Here is a 20138-nt window from a genome sequence, read left to right on the forward strand (position 1 = left end):
TTACCGTAGCTTTTTCTGCAAAAACACATCTCTAATGTTTTATTTAGGACTGTGTTTGAAGTTTTTTTTTTTAGCGTGCTGGGATCGTTTCACTTTCTCTTTCAGTTTGATCGCCCTGTGATCTTTTGTCTCCGTGGACTTTACACTAAAAGCTAGAAGGTGACTGTTTTTTATCAGCTGATTTGAAAGTGAAGTGTCTCTCTTTATGCTGAGCAGTGGGGTTAAACGGAGAAAGTAATTGAATGGCAAGCCTCTAATGTCTGATGCAAAACAGTCTTTAAGCAGGTTAACTTTTTTAGCCTGCATTTTGGAGGAAAATGTGAGAAATATGCAGGTTGTGCTGAGTTCTGACTAATTTTGTGAAGAAAAAACACTGAAACATAGAAATCTGTGTTAATATTGTGAGTCTAGGTCACAGGAAGTGAGACAGAACGATTCAAGGAGACATGATTGTACCTGTTTGAATGATACCAGGAATTCTGGTCCGATTGCTTTCCTCTTTTTTCTCTTTTCTGATGAACATCTTGCTTTAATTTGAAAAACAAATCAGGTCTTTCAGGTCTCACATGTAGTCATTGACTCTAACAATACTTCAGTGTACTGCCATAAACAAGCCTGGTTTGCTTGAAGGAACAACAACATGTGCTTATTTGGATTACCTTTGAGACCTTTTGGCATAATGGCACATACTTTTGTAAAGCTCCTTTTTTTTCTGTAATGAATGAATAATTCCAATTAAATGAATTTTCAACCCAGAGCGAATCATGAGATTTATATTTTTGTCTCGCTGCTTTTTAGGTACTCTTTCCGTTTCCTTCATTCAACTCAAGTATTTTTCATTTGAACTTCAATAAAGGATTAGCACGCATTTCCAAAACATATCAGGAAAGCCACATTATATATAAATGGTTTTAATCTGTAAAAGAAGGTAACTACTTTCCCGAGAAAGCACAGAGCACATTTTGAATTCTTTAAGTTCACCTAAATATACCCAGAAGTAATAGGAAGTAGTGATGAAAGCACTCCAGTTGATTGTGCAGTGCTTGCCTGTAGGCATCGGTGCCGCTTAAGTCCTTTTGCATAATATTATCTCAGTGCTTTAGAGGTTGTAGTGCAGACTTTTAAGAAACATTATCCCGAATCATAGATAATGATAAAAGGCAAAAACACACCAACAGGAAACATATTTCCTTATAAATATAATCACTGTATGGGTTCCCTCTAAACAGGCACTAATAATAAACAGTTAAATGAGAATAAATGCTCCCTCTGACTCGCTCCTCCTGCTGCATCAAATTAACAAAATTCCCATTAACAGAATCACATAAAAACAACACAAATACAAATGAGGACTATTAATGTGCCTGCTGCTACTATTGACATCCTGCATTCGACAATGTCTCACTTGCTGTTCCTTCCCCTTGATGTTTGTGTTTGTGCAGAATAATAGCGTTTAGCCATGACTGTGAGTTGACCTGAAGACTCTTTTGTGTCTCTTTTCTCATCTTAAATCAGACTTTATGATGTGTGAGTGTAAATAAAATCATTTCAGAAGGCTTGTGTAAGTTTTTCTGAGGACTTGGCACAAAAGGTGTTTGAAGCATCTTGGAGAATTTACTGCAGTTTTTGTGGGTTTAGTTTGTTTCACAGACTTCTGTCCATCGAATCCCAGATTGAGACCCACATGCAGGCACTGGGAAAACATGCAAACTCCACGCATCAACATCCCGACAGCCTGAGGGTGAAACCAGAAACCTTCTTGCTGTCAGGCAACGCTGCACTGCGCTACCACCGTTTTTCACTTTTATGCTGTCTATACTTAAACTTAGTTATTCTGCATAGAGCTACTGGGTGTGTACAGCATGAATAAGTGTGCTGCAACTTTGAGGAAACCACTCTGTTGGATAAACTCAGTTCTGCTGTATTGAAAAGCCCTCTAGACTCAGTTTATAATTCCAATTCGATCAGACCACCAAACAAAGGCCTAAATGAACACAGATTTTTCTAGAATATCTTAAAGACTACTCGACAACATGAGGAATACTTTCTTTTTCAGTTGTTCTTCTCATTTACAAAGAGACCCATTTATAAAACAAATGAGAATAAAGAAGATAAATAAGCACAATTTTAAGAAAATGCATCAGTTTTACCACATTGATTGAATCTATTACATTATAGTTTATAACAGTGGAAAACCACAACACCTGCACATGTGGAGTTTTTGGAATGAAGTATTACTATTTTATATTTTTATCATTTAAATAAGTTGTCTAGCTCTGGAAATACTTTTAACTTTCTATGCGCTTCCACTCCTGTGTAGCAGGCACATGGAAGCTCCACCACATGGGAATAGCAGTTCATTTTATTAGAAAATTAGAGTAATTTTGAACTTCAATTTTCACACTTTGCAAAGCCAGCGGGCTGAACTGGATTCGTCAGCAGGGCAGTTCTGGCAGGCCGTTGTCATCCGCTGGGATGGCTGTGGCTCAGAGTGGGTCATCCACTAACAGGAAGGTTGGTGGTTTAATTGCCGGCTGCTCCAGTCTGCATGCCAAAGTATCTTTGGGTAGGATACTGAACCCTGAGTTGTGCTTATTGGAGTGCGGATGTTAAATATAGAGTTTAAACGTAGAAAATGTGCTTGTATTAGTGTGCATGTATATGGGTGAATGAGATATAATGTATAAAGTGCTTCATCTCATTCATGCTATAAAGTGCACATAAGCTGAGTCCATAAGTGCTTTAGAGACAAACACATTTCCATTTCAGGTTTTTACAGAACCCTGTTTCAAAATACAGGAAAATGTGTTTTCTTATATTAACTCAAAATCATAGTGTGGTTATTAAAATGTGTTCAGAATTTGCAAATTGACAATGAATCGTCTCATTAATTATGACACTGCTCTTATTAATAACCTCTGGCCCTCTTCCACAGTGTGTGTTTTTTTATCCTGTCTTTCTGCCATCACCCCCAAATGGTCGAAGCAGACGGCTGCCCCTCCCTGATCCTGGTTCATCCTGTTAAATAGGAGTTTTTCTTTGCCACTGTCATCAAGTGCTTGCTTGAAGGGAATTGTTTAATTATTGGAGTTTTCTCTGTTCTTGTTGGGTCTTCACCTTGCAATAAAGCACCCTGAGGTGACCGCTGTAGCGATCTGGCGCTATATAACTAAACTTATTAAGTTTATATTATTGCCTGTACAGGCATACACAGTATATTGCTACAGCGCTCAGTTATTATACAGCTTTACTTAGATTTAGTAATCAGATCTATACCAAACTTTGTAGTGCTGCACAGCACCAGCATCTACCGCTCTAACAGTATTTTCCTCGTTTTTTCTTAACTTCAGGTCCTGTTTACAGCTCTTTGTGAGAACAGTTTAAGCTGCTTTTAAATATGTTGCTTTGTTGTTTGCCCTGTGTTTGAGTTTAACCCTTATTTGTCTGTTAAACTTCTGTAAACTACTTTTACTGCTCACTGTGCGGCAGTTTGGCCTGCTGAGCTTGAGTAAAGTGGCTAGCCCAGCTGTGACACTTGCGTCGGGCCTCCTCCTCCGGCCGGGCCGCTCCTGCTCCCGCTGAAGGCGCCCTGGCCCGCAGCCAATCGGGGCGGGGCAGGACGTGACGTCGCTTCTCGCACAAGGAAGCTCCCGGAGTGGCGCGCCAAATTTCAAAGGACTTCCTCCTGGGAGGAAAGACGGCGAGAAGATCCACCGAAGTCCGGCAAACAGCGGCGACAGAATACCGCAGAAAAATAAAGTTAAGCCGGTGTTTTATGGGTGAAACGCCCCCGCTGAGCCATGGAGTGAGTCAATCTGCGTGGATCTGAGGATTTAAAGACATGAAGTCGGTGCGCAGCTTTGTCATTGTTGTAAGTGGCTGCTTTGACTTTCACTCCACCTACAAGGAACTAACGTCAGCTAGCTTCAGCCTGCTTCTGATCGGCAACCACTGCTTATCTTAAACCTCATTTTAACGCCAGGCAATCAGGGCTTCGTCAAATATGCGCATTTAAACGAGAATATATTGAGTTTTTATTTGAAAAAGCGAGTTTTTTGTGTGAATTTGTTTCGGTTTGTGTGCTTTGCTTTGTGTGCTGATCCCGTGATTGTCAAGGAGTCTGCAGGCAACTGATGCACGATGCAGCCACCTCTTAAAAAAGTGCAGCTGACAGGGTTTTTCTGCTCTGCTGTACAGTTAACACAAGTGTGATATCCTCTTACTTCACCTGCTGCACCGTGTGATGTGACAAAAGGGGTTTTAAGCTTTTCTGTCCTCTCTAAGTGTCAGATAAGTTGTATTTCTCAGCTGTTTTTTTTCCTCCTTCAGACACGAAGTGGAGCAATTAAGAAAAAGCACCTTACATCTGAGTGACTTTTCTCTTGTTTTCTTTCAGATTAGACAGTCCCCAGCTGGTGCACCCTGTCAGGCTTCCCACATGTGAGTCGGCTCATGTCAATTGATGTCAGCGAGCCTGGGATTTTAATCTCCTCCACACACACAAACGCACACGCACAGAGATCAGGCCTCTGCTGACAGCTGCTCAAACCTGAAAAATATTACTTTTCCAGCTAAAAGTCACACCTGTTACCACCAGGTTTACTTTTCCGGGGTTTAATATTTGCGGTACATTAGCGTGGGCTCGGTCCGCATCACAGCAGCTCTTTATTCTTGGGCCCACCGTCTAGCCTCCACTCCACGGGGGATTTAGTCTGTTTAAACTGGGCCTCATAACAGAGTGTGGGAGCTCATTTCCACACTTCACCGGCTTATATGCTACTCTATATCCTCATTACTTATTCATGTATGCACAGGAGGACACAAGAAGACATCAGCTTTCCATACTAATGCAAACACCTGTTGCTCAAAGCGGCTGCACCTGTCTGTAACTTTCACACTCGCTGCTTTCTGGTGCATGTCAGGAATATTTTATCGTCAAGTATAGATCGCTGGTAGCTGTCAGTGCTCTTGGGTCGAACGCAAATGGCTTCATTTTAGCTCTTCTTCACTAGCACAGGTTTGTTCAAAAATGGATCGTAACTTGCTCTAACTCAGGGCCTGTCACAGATCAGGGGTGGCCTCTGGGTGGGGCAGGTTGGGGGGGGTTTCGTGGTGGCAGACAATCGCAGGCTTCAGCCATGCTGGCTGGGGTGCAGCCGTGCTTCCAGCTGCTTCGGATCGGGTCGTCGGCAGGCGAATCTGCGCGGGACCTGTACACCTTCAGGCCGGCGCAGAACCACTCGGTGTTCCGCCTGGGTCGAGCGGCGGAGCTGTGCGACGTCACACTGGACTCGCCGTCGGTGTCCCGCATCCACGCTGAGCTCGAAGCCGAGAGGGAGACGGGCGAAGGAGTCGAAGCTCAAGAGGAGGAAGGATGGAGGGTCCACATTAAGGACAGGAGCAGCCATGGTGAGACACGAGGGCTGAATCACACACAGCATCACAGTCAACCTGAGATTCTCACACTTTCACACCCTCCCTCAGTCATTGTGGAAGAGAATGAGGTAAAAACACACCTGTTTACAGGAATAACACCACTTCTACTGAGAACGGAAGAAGTATTTTATTAAAGTCAGGTTGAAATGAGTGTGAAAACACATTTCAGTGAACTGACATGAAAAACAGTCCTCAAAAAATTCTAAGAATACAGTAAAAAATGTCCTTTAGTTTGAAACTTTGACAATTTATTCAAAGTTATCAATGAGGCTTCAGCACGTCTGCAGGACTCTCACTCAGCAGCCTTCAAAATGTGTCGCATCTTCTCTGGAAATATAAAAATCAAACTAATCAAATCAAAAATGAAACTAAACTGAAACAGAAATCTTAATTAACCCTCCCCTAAAGCTCTGTTGTGCACTCGAGCAGTGAAAACATTCTTCTTCTTATTTACCGACCGAATTATCAAAACGAAGTGAGCCATTACGCTCCTGAACATAGCTGTAGGCGTGCAGGTAAAGACTCGCGTGCATCACGAACAAAGAGCATCTCTGGAACCTCAACTTCAAAAACTTTTCTTATCGCTGCCCCCAGAACTTTTATTTTATCGGAACCGTTACAGTTACAGAATTTTTCAGCCCACCGAGAAGCATTTTAGTTTGATTTGTTTAAAAACAAACAAACAATCAAACTCAAATTAAAGCGTGTTGGTGATAAGGAATTAATTAAACTCAGTTGTTCCTGATCTTTGACCCTGATTTTACCATCCATGCAAGTGTGAGCACGAAGCATGACGTTAGCTTCAAATGGATTGTGTACACGTTTTATTTGTAATTATAAATTTGAATGCATGTATTTCTCCTCTGCAGTGCTGCAATTCCATCTGTTTTAAAGATGCTGCTTATTTCTGTGCTGTAACTGATCTAAATGGCAGTCCCACTGTTTGGTTTCAAAACACCAAAAAATTTGATAAAAAAAAAACAAATCAGCAGCCGTGTCCTTCTTACACAAATCCTCACCTGGTTCCTCAAAAACATCCACAAACCTTGTTGTGAGCAGTTTCGTGTAGGAACTGTTTACTACTCTGTTACACCTGCTAGCGTATCATTCTGAAGGAAGTAAATGGGCATTTAGCCGTGACGAGGGGCTCCTGCTAATGACAACGTGACAGGATGTAAACACTGACGGGGTTGCCCCTCAGCTGTGCTGTAATGTTGGTGCCATGGTTTGTTGTTGTAGTTTTTAGAAAGCAAATTGTCCTAATATGAAATGATTTAAAACAAGCTCACGATTTTTGCAGATGTATTTATTTCTTTTTGGGGTAACTGTGCATTCTGGGAAGAGACTTGGCTCCACTTTTGGTACTGCAAGACAAGTTGCCATCTGGTTCAGTTAAATTCAAGTGAAAGCAGCATCTCTACAGCAAACCAGCAGAAGATAAAATATGCATTTAATATAGGGGAAAGTTCCTCTTTACATCTTAAACAAAGCATAACGTGTATCAGCTTTGAGGTGCGCAGTGTAAGACACCTGACCTGTGAGTGTATGTTTCAACACCTGTTATAGGTGTTGATTAAAGAGCACAGGCTTGGACTCTTTCATCCAGAGAGCTTTCTTCCAGAACCTCAGAGCAGTCCAGCGTTTGGAGGAGTTTCTGGATTTCTTCTTAGCAGCTGCTCTCTTTAAGCATCGTTTGTTCAGTCGTCTGCTCAGGTCTATCTGGAGATCTATGAATATGATCTAGAAGCAATTACCTGTAAAGGTCAGAGGTAAATGAGCATCCTTCTGTCTGGTCTTCTTCCTTCTAGCACTGACTTTTAGCCTGACATTCTCTTCAGCCAGCTTTCGTTTTCTTCTTCCTTGACGTATTTTTGTAAGTACGGCTCCCGGCAATCAACTCCGAGGCATACTTGACCACACTGCAAGAGCACTTTTTACCCCATTTGTTTCAAAGGCCGGCCTGCATCACAAAGTGGTTTAATACAGCCTCTTTCCTGTTCGGCACGTTCTCTGCATTTTAGACACTTTACTGTTTTTGAACAGGAGAGAGAAATTTCTAACTGAAGTCGTGTTTTTGTAGCAAAATTCGAGCCAAAACACAGAATCTCTCTGAGAAGTCAGAAATCAAACAAGCATAAAATTCAACCACTGAAACAAATGTATCTGCTCAGGAATGCAATTAAATAGTTTGGAATTTGACATCTTAACTAAAAAAATAATAATGCGTGTTACTTTTTTGTAAAGCAGTATATTTGAAAATTCATGGATAACAGTAACAACAATGATGTTTTAGCATTGAAATGATGAACTGACCAGTACAGAAACATGGAGTGATTTTGGTAATTACCAATACTGTGGTATAAACCTGACACTGGGTAGTGATAAATATGATAAATTTGTCAAGCTTCTGGTTGTCAACTCAAATATCTAACGAGCCAATCACACGGCAGCAATTTATTTAGTCACATACATGTGATCAAGTTGATCTGCTGAAGTTCAAGCTGAGCTTCGGGTGAAAGGTGATTTAAGTCAGCGGTCCCCAACCCCCGGGCCTCGGACCGGTACCGGTCCGTGAGTCGTTTGGTACCAGGCCGCGAGAGTTGAGGCTCAGGTGTGAAACGTATGGTTTTCAGGGTTATTTTATTATCGGTTTTTATCGTTTACTGTTTTCCTGGGTCTTTTCACGTGTGTTATGAATAAATTTTCTTTTTTTCGGTACCGGTACTAGTTTTATTTTGATGTATTTATCCACGACACCTTAAAGGCCGGTCCATGAAAATGTTTTCGGGCATAAACCGGTGCGTGGCGCAAAAAAAGGTTGGGGACCGCTGGTTTAAGTGACTTTGATGATGTTGGACATCAGAGGACACCAGACTGCTTCATACAAAGGAAACGGTAGCTTAAATAACCGTTTGTTACTAGCAGTGTCTGCAGAAGAGCATCTCTGAATGCATAACATATCAAAGCAGATGGGCCGCAGCAGCAGAAGACCGCACCACCTGGGACGCCACTATAAACAGGAAACTGAGGACACAGATCCAATGGGCTGTATCCTCAGAACTGCACTACAGAAGAGACTAGAAAGGGAAAGGATGACTCTATCCTGGCTCGTATCAGTCGTTGAGGCTGCTGGTGGAGATCTAACGGTGTAAAGGATATTTTCTCTGTACACTTTGGGCTCCTTAGTACCCACCGAGCCTTCATTAAACACTACAGCTTACCTCAGTGTTGTTGCTGAACATGTCTATTCCTTTATGACAGCAGTGTGCCCATCATTTGATGGCTGCTTCCAGCAGAGTAATGCACCGTGTCACAAAGCTCAAACTGGTTTCTTGAACATGACAATGAGTTCACTTTACTTGAATGGCCTCCACAATCACCAGCTCACCTTCAGGATGTGGTGGAACTGGAAATTCACAGTGATGCGCAGCAGCTGTGTGAAGCTGTCCTGTCAACATTGACCAATATGTCTGATTAATGTTTCAGCACCTTGTTGAATTTGAACCAAAAAGAAGGCAATTACTGGTATTAACGAGGTGTACCTAATAAAGTGGCCACTGAATGTGTGTATGCATTGCTTCACACCATCCAGTGAGGTCGCAACACGTGATTCTATATTATTAACAGGATATATCTGATCAAAAGATTACCTTTGTTATTAAAATGTCAGAGTCTATGAATATCTGTGGCGGCGTTATCAGATGATGCCGACCGGTGTCAATGCGAGAATGCGCGCGGCTGCTCTGTGCAGCTGAACGGGCCGCAGGCTCACCGTATAAAAGAAATGTTACGCTTAAGAATAGAGCTGACAGAAAATATTTGATTAATTGTTCAGTTTTCAGATGGAAAATAAATTAAATGTCAGGCGTTTCATAAATGGATTAATCAGTGATGTCAGTTTACAAGCAAACATGCCAAACATGTCTCCGTTCCACATCTTTTTCTACTTACAAATCACATTTGGTTTGATTACAGCTGTTGGTCATGCAAATAAAAAGAAAAAAAGTTTATAAAATCCTGGCTGATTCTTATAGCCCGGTAAAATAAAAGCTTTAACTATTGCGTATCCGAACAGTCGGGGCTGACACGAACAGATAGATGCATAGATTTCTGTCGGATGCCGTAATGCAGAAGCATCATCTGTCACTGAAAATGGACCGACTGTGTTTGCTGCAGGACCCCAAAAAGCCCATTCAGAGCCTGCAGGAAAGAAAAGAGCCATCAGCTTCAGCCTCAGTTAGAAATAATAGGACAGCCTGATGGATACAAAATTGTGCAAAAAAGGCACCACAAAAACAGGAGTTTAAGACATTTGGTTTGAAACTTAACAATACCTGCCGCCAGGTGCATTCTGCTGTGAATGAAGACAATTAACATGTTACGCGTTCACACGCCGGCTTTGAAAAGCAGTCGCACCGAGGAGGTCCATTTCATTCGGTCTCAACGGGTCGTTCACAGCTGAGAGTGTGAAATGGACCAGTAAACTCAACTTTCAGGAGAACAAATAAAAGCAAATGTACAAACAGAAGAACCAAACAAAAAAATTCATGAGTAATTCAGGACACAAGATAGAGTCTGAACCTCAGGTTGCTGAGAGTCGTCAGTGCAGTCTGAAGTAGACAGGAAGATGCACGGAGTGAGGAAGGGGGAGATTAAGAGTGAGCGTTGCGTCTTCATTCAGTCGCTGTCCGACAGGCTCAGAATCTAAACTGCACCCTTACTGCCTAATTTTTCAAGTAATTTCACAGTCTGTTTCCCACATTTTTCATTTTTGCTATTAAAGTTACATTTTAGTATTCGCCCCTCATTTCTCATTTTGTGCTGTGCTGTCATGGCCGTGTGATTGCCTTGTAGCCTTCCAGCTCCTCAGTTCTGGGTCCATCTCGCAGACTGTTTTACATTTCTCCTAGATTCTGGAAGCTGTAAACACACAGTCACCGAATGACTTTATTTCAGGGCTCTGCTCTCATGATTTATTCTTTTTTTTGCCCCTGTCAGATTCATATATTAAAAAGCTCTGTGAATATCTAGCCTCCGGTAACGTCGGCCTTCAGTTGTAAAACTGTTGCTCGTTTGTGTCTTCAGAGAGTTTCCCACTACTTTACATGTCAGTGTGACCTCCTAGAAACCTCTAAAACGTTTTATTTTGAGGGCTGATCTGTGCCCGGCAGTGTGTAGTTTAACATTTCTTCAAATCTTCTTGGTCTTGTGTTTCTAGGCACATGGGTCAATGAAGTCCGCCTCCAGCCGGGCATACAGTGGGAGCTCTCGGACGGCGACACACTGATCTTCGGAGGCCAGACTGATCCAGGGAACCCGGAGTTCTACTTCCTCTTCCAGAAGGTTAAAGTTCGCCCGCTGGACTTCGATGCAATCACGCTTCCAAAAGTAAGTCCGTGGTTTGGAATCAACTATTTACATTCAGTATGAAGCCAGACTCATGGTGACACTTTTCTTAAAAAATAAAGATATCGAAGGTTCGTGTTTCTCACCAAGTCTGGGGTCAAAGGATAAATCTGGACATGTTCTGTCTGCTGCATGAGTAAATGCACCATGTGACACTGCTAATGTCCATATGTCAACATTACACAGTTCAGACATTCCTCAATATTATTTTTAGCAGTCTGCATTGATTATACAGGAGGGAGAAACTTACTAATCGACAAGTCTAAAAGTATGAAAATTTAAAAACTCAAGCCAAGTTCAACAGACGAGGTTAAACAGTGAGTTTACAGATATTTTGTGTCTATTTCAGTCATTTTAAACCTTTCTTAAAAAGTTAAATTGTTCTGTTGAGTAAATCTCTAGCCTACAGAGCCACTGTTAACAATTCACTCCTGCATTAGATTAACGGGTGCTTGTAAATCAGCTGTAGGTGTGTATAGTCGTGTGGCAGCCAGTCCAGAGTGTGCCGTCCTGATACTCTGTGACAGACGGGCTCCAGCTCCTCTGCAACCCTGAACTGGAAAAGCTTTAAAGAAAATGGGCGGATAGATTCGGGTAGTGGGCTCAAAGTCTTTTTCCAGCCTGTTTGCTAATGTCTGCAAATGTTAGAGGATTTCTGAATGAATAGTTTGCAGTAACATTAACGGTAGAATGACGGCTTCAGAATTGTGGTGCCCATGGATCTGTAAGCTTGTGTGCTTGCTCTGATTCTCCGTTATGCTAAAAATACAACAAATAATCCTGAAAGTTACATCTGAGTCTCGTTTTCTTAATGCACGTAAGAGTCAGATTCTGTAGCACCAGCAGCCTTCTTTGCTTGCAGGCTAACGTATATGGGGGAAGAAAACGAATATTCCCCAGTTGCGATAAGGACATTAATTTTAGATGCTTGTCAGAAACTGTTATTATAGCTTCTTGATTTGGTCCCTCACAGCCCTGCTGCTCTAAATACTCACTAGGAAACCAAATGTCTTTCAACAAATGCACTTTATGTGTTTCTGTTTGAAGGATTTGTTAGAAATTACAGTGACAGCTTAAGATGGGATTTCTTACAAAGATGAAAGATGTCAGTGGTTTTTAAATTGTTGTCTTTGGTCTGAGTGCCACAGACAGGTGAGTCGATACAGAAACTAATGAAAGGACTAACATGCCTTCTTCTACCTTCTTTTTTTCCCTGTAATATGTTGACAGTAATGAAAATGTTGATGTCGACTCTACCCTGTAATTTTCATCCCACTCCTGTGTCAAAGTGTGTGCAGCCATCGTTCATTAGGTGGTGCTGGGCACTATTTGTATTCAGAATGCCAATAAAAATGTACCACAATGTCTGGTAAACAATAACAAGCCCACAGAAAATCCCCAAAGCATTTTATCTATGAAGACATGGAGGCATACTCTCACTAAATGAAATTTGAAGATTAAATCATGTGCAATCGTACTTTTCTACTTCAATTAAAAAAGTGCTGATGCATGGAGTTGATTTGCAGCAAGAGGCAGAAGCAGATTTATTATCTCAAAGGTGCCATGACTTTTCTGGAAAGAAATGCATCAGCCAGACAAATTAGACTCGCACCTCTGGATATTGACATTTGGCCTACGCTTCGTGAAGGTTTAAATGAAATATTTATATCTGGTTTCCTAGGCGGGAACCTTCTCGTCCGACTTGCAGAACAGGATTAGGACCAGCTTGGACCGCAAGGTAGCTGCCAACCTGGACCTTTCGAAGCTGTCCATCAACAGAGCCACGGTCATCCTCAACTCCATCGGCAGCCTGAGCAAGATGAAGGGCAGCGCCTGGACCTTCAAGAGGAGCCACAGCCACGAGGGAACCGTCTCTGACCCCGGCACCTCGACCTCGCCGCCTCTTGCCGTGGGCTTTTCCTCCCTGCTCCCACACTCCACTCCTCCATCATTCACCTCTGCAGCTTCACTGCCTCAGACGAAGGCCCTCCCGCAGACCTCCAGGAGCAGGAGGAAGTCGGCTCACACGGTGCTGCTGGAGGACGACAGCTCTGACGAGCCCAGAAGTCGAGGAGGTAAAGCACAGCGGCGTGCTGCAGAATGACACTGCTTACTCTCTGGAGCTTTTTGACATGAAGCTGCAGATTTTTACCATGAAATTGTTTTTGGCAGCTTTTAAAAAGACTTAATATTAGTTTATGAAGTTACTGCTTTCTTTTCAAGGATTTTACTTGCAAAAAAAAGGAGGGAAAAGAACAAATTAGTGGTGTGATTAGCTTCTGTCTCCACTTACATTACCTTGCTCTCTTTCCGTTGATCTTAGTTTTGGCAGGAGTTGTGGAGGATGGACAGAGAGCACGGGGGAAGAAGAGGCGGAGGCTCTACAAGTCTGAATCTGAAGGTTTCAGCTCGCCGCCTCCTCCTCAGCTGCAGCCCAAAACTCACAGCGACATCCGCAGGCCGCTGGAGGCCAAGCCCTTCCCCGTCGGTATCAGGACCATCGGCAGCTTCCACGGAGCCATGACAAACAGCAGACTCAACGAGCACCTCTTCCAGGCATCCTTCACAAGCAAACAAGAGGCGGAGAAGGTGAACAGAGTCAAGACGGTGGTGCACGGAAACATCGCGGCCTTCCGCCAGCAGAAGCCTGCCCATTGCTCCCCGACCGCAGCGAGAGGGAGGCGGAGAGCCAACAGCTCCCCCGTATTCTCCCCATTGGTGGTGGGAGGGGAGAACTACAACCTGGCCTCGCCGTCGGTGAGGATCCGCGCAGACGAGAGAGTTAGCGTGCAGTTCAACCGATTTCATCATCCAACAGGGTGAGTTTGGAAGGTTTTTCTAAAAATTCTCTACAAAGCACAGCCCTGTATGATTTTCTGTCATATATACAAACTGTACAATGTTGGAGCTTCATATTAAACAAGGCCTGAAGCTCCTCTGTGAGGCATGGAGTGGCAACAGTTTAAAAAAAAAACAAATGTATTTGTTCCTCCTCTTTTTTTTTTTTGTGATGTCACCTCCAAGCCTTCTCATTTCTTCCTGTTTATGTTTTCCTTCCTTGAAGTAAGCGACGCGGCCGCCCCAGGAAACACCCCCTCCCCCCACGGCCTTCCCTGCCCTCTCCGTCCTCCTCGTCTTCATCCTCTACCTCCTCGGCCTCCTCCTCCTCCGGCTCCTCCTCTTCCTCCTCGGACGAGGACGAAGACGACGAGGAAGAGGACGACGTGATGGTTGGCACGGTGGAGCCGTGCGCGGCGCCGCGGTGCCGGCTGCCCCAGCAGGACACGGTGCAGTGGATCCAGTGTGACGTGTGCGACGCCTGGTACCACATAGACTGTCTGCACGTCGACCGCAAGAAACTCCTGATGGACCCCAACGCTGACTTCCACTGCGGCTGTCGCTGACGGCAGGGAAGCCAAATTCTGGATGATTAAATGAAATCAAAAGCCTCACTTTGAACTTTAAAGCTGACACTTTCCCCTCCTTAAACGCTTCTTTTCCTTCAGTCATAAAGTGGAAATTAAGATTTTTGCCTTTGAAGACAGGCTGCGACTTCATCTAATGACCGCTGAGCCGCTCTGCACGAGCACGCGGCGCTTTTCTCTCGCCTCAAACACGGCTGTTAATTCAAGAAAAGAATTTCCTTTGATATTTTTTACATCCTGATTTTACAAAGTTTGAGCATTTGTGACCCGACAGTAACAGAGTTACTCCACGAACCTGGAGCCCACTCAGCCTCAGAGCTTAGGCTTTTGGAGGAGGAGGCAAAACTCTAATGAAATGTCTCAGTTTGGATTTCATTATGGCTTTGACTGCCTGGAGAGGCGCAATCAGAGCAGGAAAACACAATGTTTGAGCACATCTCCAGCGTGGCTGTCCAGGGAGCAAATTGCATTCAGGAAAATTCAGGCCATTGCTGGACTCTATAAAAAGCTCTTTAACGTCCTAAATCTTGTTCCGCTGCCACCTTCACAATTTCAAAGCCATTAAAAACAATGTTGCTAGGTAATCAGACTTCATTGGAGATTTGAGTGCGGCTTTCTTGAGTGGTAGCTGCTGTGTAGGAGTAGATCTGTAATCATTCGACGTGAAATGCCAAGAAATGTGTCAGCAGACTCGTGTTGACGCTGCTGATGAGAAGTGCTCCTGGGATGCTAATCAAATGTTTGAAGGCACTTCTGTAGCAGCAGCTGCTGGTTTCTGGGATGTGTTTGTGACTGAGTGCAGGCTGGCAGTGTGGCTGCTGCTGAAGGCAGGACTCATTACCAGTCAGATGTCATGTCGTATAATCCGCTGATGTAACAGGAAAAAACAGACTCGTAAAAATGATCTCGTCGCCTCTGACTGGTGGGATGAGTTTTGATGTCACAGATGATTTTTAGGGTCGTCTCTTCAGCTCTGCTTCCACTTTCAAGAGACTCTTCACACTACTGAACTCTGTGGCCAAAATGGGTGCTTCAGTCCTGAGTGAAAAGTGCTGGACCTGACTGAACTGTCTCTGAACAGCAGACATCTTCACTTCGGTGCTGCGTGTGAGTATGAAATCAAAGTGTGGAACGCCAAAATCTTTCTCAAGCACCTTGCTTTTTATTTAATTCCAAATTTCTACATGTTCTGGCTCATCTGGAGTGGAAACGTCCTCTTTTTCCCACTCAAATCTGCTCCACTCTTACAGTCTTTATAATGGCTCCATCTCTGTTCACATGCGATATGATAGTGTTGTAATGAAAAGTCTGTGCTGGTGTTTTGTGTTTTTTTTCCCCCTTTTATTGTATCACAAATGGGAGCGCTGCAGCGAGCTTAAACTGGGAAAATTTCATTTTTTTGAGCAATAACATCAAAAACAGGATGATAAAAATACAGAAATGTATATATATTACATGCTAAAGTCGATAAAGGTTGATGTGGAGTGCAACATTGATTGCTTGCAGTTCACTTAACCTGGATTTAGTCAGTTTCACTGGTGCTTGGACGCTGACACAGCCTCTCTTGCTGCTTTGCTAATTGTCAGAAATCCAGCAGATGGTTGAGGGAAAAATATATTTGTGTGTGTATATATTAAAAAAATCTGTGCACTGATTTATCACTTCATTCTCAATTCAGTGGATTAGTTAAAAAAGAAATCCAAGCATCTTAATGTGCGCAAACTGTTTTTAGTAGTTTGAGTATTTTTGTCCGTTTTAATGTTCAACAACATATCACAATAAAATGAGTTTCTGAAAGACCTGAGGTTTTTTCACGCTGCTGCAATAATACAATATTAGTTATACACAGATTAACAATATGACCTCGTGTGAAATGCAAGGTTTTTGTTTAACAGTCTTAAAAATAAAAGGTTTGTTCTTTCTCTGCAGATCTTCAGGCAGTTTTGCTTTCTGGGGTCTTAAATTGAGTTTGTTTGCAGTTTTCTCTCTCTCTCGATATTTAAACGTCTGTTTACGCCTTCATGGCTTCTCTTACACGTGTGTCGTCTCCACCTCGCTGCTGTTCGGCGTCGTGCTGCTCTGATAACGGCACCTTGGCTTGCACCTGTTTTTCCGCTTTCATGTGGCTCACCAGACAGTTAGAGGTGTCTTTAAAAGGATGCTTGTGTGACCCTCGCAGTTACAACTGTTTTAAAATGAGCCGTCAGTGAGGGCGTGGAATGTTTTAATTGCTGAGAAGTTAAAACGGGCAGCGTGACACAGACTGTAAGTTTTAAATTACATAAATAGAGACTCAAAATGTGGCAACGATGAAAGTGTCGACTGAAGACACTTTTAATCTTTCTCTTCTTCTTTGAAAGCAGCTCATGGAAAAGGTGAAAATGAAGCAGACACAATTCCCCTCATAGATGTTAAAATTTACTCTAATGTATGACGGATGTGCTGTTGTACTGTAACTAATGTAACTAATTGCTACCTTTACAGCGAAACCTTCCTGATGTAAGTTTGTTGCAAATTTTGTGCAAAAATTGCACTTTTAGGTTTATTTTTAGGAAAATCTGTTTCCTTTGACTTGCAGTGCTTTTTACGGCTGTTACTGCGCATGTTTTCACGGTGAAGCAGCTTTAGAGACGAGTGCCTTCTCTTTAATATAATGGGCCTAGATGGCCTTTGCCTCGCAGTTCTCACTGCAGCGAAAATTCAATCCGAAAAACTCCGCGTGAAATCATAAACCAGTTACTCTGGGAAAAATCCACAGACGTTGTCACGAGCCGTTTCATGTAGAACTTCTTTTCTCCTGCTGAACTGCATCCAAGCATGTGGCTGACTGTCATTACGGCCCACAACACGGGGATACCTCTAATTTTTACATCCTGTTGAGCCATCTCAAGGACGAGCCTTTTGTTGTGCATATTTTTTGTACAGTCATGGTCAGCGGATGTATTTCTATAGAAAGAAAATAGTTCCCGTATCAAGCTGCTCACAGCACAGAGTGTGGATTTGTTTGAAGGAGCTGTAAAGGGACGTTGGCGTATTTTGGTGCTGTGAGCCATCAATAACTGACGCTACAGGCCAGAGGAGAGGTGCTTAAACCTGCTCGGATTCATCGCATCTTTCAGATCCGCAGCAAAATGCTCTGATTCAGTTTCTGAGTGACGTTTATAAGAAAAAACTAAAGGATGAAAGATGAATTCTTGATTTGACTGATTTGGGAATCCTTTTTAGACAAGCAGAATAAAAAGGGAATAGGAGATAACATCAAGTACAATTAGGAGCTCAGCTCTTTGCCACCGAGGATATTTTAGCACAATCAAAATATGAGTTCTTTAAATATTCAGTGTTTACTTCCAACATTATTCTTTTTTTTTTTGTTAGCGTCTCTTCAACAACAACAATCGCCTTCATACATGTTTAATGTGAAAATAAAACTTCCTCGGTTTCTTCTCTGTGGTCAGGAAGCAAACATCATCGAAGCCACGAGGGAGCCGCATAAGTGGCTGTTTAATAAATTAGCCTCGCGTATGCTAAACACATCAGAATCAGTCCTTTATTTTTTCCATTTGTGGTGCTTCGCAGATAAACACGTCGCTCGTATCGCCTTTCGCAGATTAAATGAAGTTTGTAGCAGGCAGACTTTCTGATCATTACGCCGCTGTGGTCGCCTCATTGTGCTCAGTGTTTCCTTCGTGCCATCTGCTAAAACTGCAGCACAATCAGGCGCTGGCTTTTCCCCCCTTTTCTTTAAATTGAGTTAATTCTGGACGGGACTCTTGAGGTGAAGCTCCATTAGCAGCGAGTGCAGATGTACTCAATCAAAAGCATTGTTTTGCATTACACAAACTGGTTCGTATGAGAGCTTCATAGCCCTGTTTTACGCTTTTACCCTGCCTTCACTTTAATGATCACATTAAAATACGGAAACGGTTTGACTTTATTTGTTTTCTGTCGGTCTACAGAGTTAAACCATTCGTCATTATTCTCTGAGATGCCGTTGACATCAAAGTTAGCTGGAAAGAAATAAAGAAAATTCACAAAATCCTGTTTGCATTGTCTGTTTTATCCTAACAGGCTCGACTTTTTTCATGTTCCCACAGAAATCGTTCCCCTTTCTTTTGGGAAGAAAGAGGCTGTGATCTGAAACACATTTGGTTTATTATAAATTCTTATGCATCCGGCTCAAGTCGTGACTGATGAAACATTGATATTAGGAATTTACATTTTGTTTTCCTCCGGTCTTTTGTGTTGTTAGAAGGAAAAAGGAAAAACTTCTGATCTCAAGCAGAGATGTGAAATATGTGGTTATTATTTTCATTGTTGTTGTTTCCTCTGAAACAATAATAGAGTGCGATTCAACACACAAAGGAAACATCCTCATAATTGAAGCCCATTATCTCACATATTTTAATTTTTTTTGTTGCTTTGCTTCATAATGGAGGGGGTCTTATCTGAGCTACCCATGCATGAAGTTACATTTATTCGCAGAATTACTGCTTACAGTGACGCCGGTTTGGTGGCTCAGATGAGATGAACGTGAAACGTGGGCAAACATACACACGGGTATTTAAATATTTGTGATGTACAGCACAAGGATCCAGAGTGTTTGGCACCATCACAGGAAGTTGGCTCTGGATTTCAGCCTCCAGGTCCTCAGGCTTCCTCCCGCTGTAAGGTTATTGGTGAATCTGGGGAGGCTGGGGATCCATTTACTCCTAAAGACCAAGGATGAGCTAAAGGACAGACCAGTGTGAAGTGTTGGGTCAACATGTATTATCAGTGCTCTGTATCGGTGATTGTCCACTGGATGGGTCGTGAACCTTTTCCCCCAAAGAATATTCCCTCACACTTGATGGTGGTGGAATGCCAAACTCATTTTACCTCGCAGGCCACGTGCAGACAACACTCCCCTCTCTGTCTGTGTAAATGCCTTTAAGTAAACATTTAACTCCCAATTTTCTGAATATATATATATAAAAAAAAAGTGCAATTTTAACACAATGTCTCAGATTTTCTACATGATAAATGTGTAAAATTACAGAAAAAGTCCTGATAGCTCATTGCCCGGGCTTTTCTGTTCTGGTTAATTTACTTAATTTATTTGAAATTAAAAACCTTCAAAATCTACGTCCTCTTTCACATTTTCCAAAAATTTTCAGTTGGCCAGTTCAGAGTCTTTGCCTGGCTGATTCTGGCCTCAGGGCCTTATGTTTGACACCCAAGGTGTAACACATTGATTCTACAATGGCCATGACCCACACCGACTCTCCAAAAAATATTTCACCGGTCAGCCTTTAGCCTTGAGGATTCGCCATGGTGTCGTTTCGACAACTTTATGCAATATCACAAGTTTTATTTCTGGCCAGAGTTGCATTAATTTTTCACCAAGGTCTTCTATTGATGGTGGACGAGTCAGACCGCTGTCCAAAGCCTTCCCCAGCACATCGCAAAGCTCCTCACTGGAGTTAAATTCTGGACTCTGTGGCGGCCAATCTGTGCATGAAAATAATGTATCATCCTCCTTGAACCACTCAGGGAAGGAAGAAAATCCACTGAAGCAAAAACCTGGTCATTTAGTAGCATCGCTGAAGCCAGACCTCCAATCCAGTGGAAATGGAATTGGAGGCTTATTTAAATTGAGGTGGTGAATGTTGATTTTCTCCCCCCTTTTGTGAGGATTTTGTGATTAACAGCATTTCCATATATTCAGTGTGCATATAGAGACATTGCCATAATAGAAAAAAAATGCTTCCAGCTGGAAAGAGTTGGCCATTACATGTCTTTGAAGGAAGAAGTGAACCCAAACCATAGCAGACAGAAAAATGTCCCCTCAAAGCGTAACCTTCCACATGTCCCCTTTTGTGGTATCCTACAGAA

General features: G+C 42.6%; 1 protein-coding gene across 1 annotated transcript; it reads left to right on the top strand.

Moving 5' to 3' along the window:
- The first annotated feature begins 3607 nt into the window (after positions 1-3607).
- On the top strand, positions 3608-15107 carry tcf19l (transcription factor 19 (SC1), like). The gene is made up of 6 exons (XM_004572647.3): positions 3608-3871; positions 4397-5409; positions 10655-10824; positions 12524-12917; positions 13166-13661; positions 13907-15107. The coding sequence occupies exons 2-6, from the start codon at positions 5139-5141 to the stop codon at positions 14244-14246; spliced, it is 1671 nt and encodes a 556-aa protein (XP_004572704.2). The 5' UTR covers positions 3608-3871; positions 4397-5138; the 3' UTR covers positions 14247-15107.
- Positions 15108-20138: the final 5031 nt, after the last annotated feature.

This window comes from Maylandia zebra, linkage group LG22 (assembly GCF_041146795.1).
Source record: "Maylandia zebra isolate NMK-2024a linkage group LG22, Mzebra_GT3a, whole genome shotgun sequence".
In the NCBI taxonomy this organism is placed as follows: domain Eukaryota; kingdom Metazoa; phylum Chordata; class Actinopteri; order Cichliformes; family Cichlidae; genus Maylandia; species Maylandia zebra.

What these genes read in the sequence shown, in the direction of transcription:
- tcf19l (XM_004572647.3), top strand. Translation starts at nt 5,139, where the DNA reads ATGCTGGCTGGGGTGCAGCCGTGCTTCCAGCTGCTTCGGATCGGGTCG. An exon ending in TAAGGACAGGAGCAGCCATG is followed by an intron (nt 5,410 to 10,654) that starts GTGAGACACGAG and finishes TTGTGTTTCTAG; the next exon opens with GCACATGGGTCAATGAAGTC. An exon ending in CGAGCCCAGAAGTCGAGGAG is followed by an intron (nt 12,918 to 13,165) that starts GTAAAGCACAGC and finishes CGTTGATCTTAG; the next exon opens with TTTTGGCAGGAGTTGTGGAG.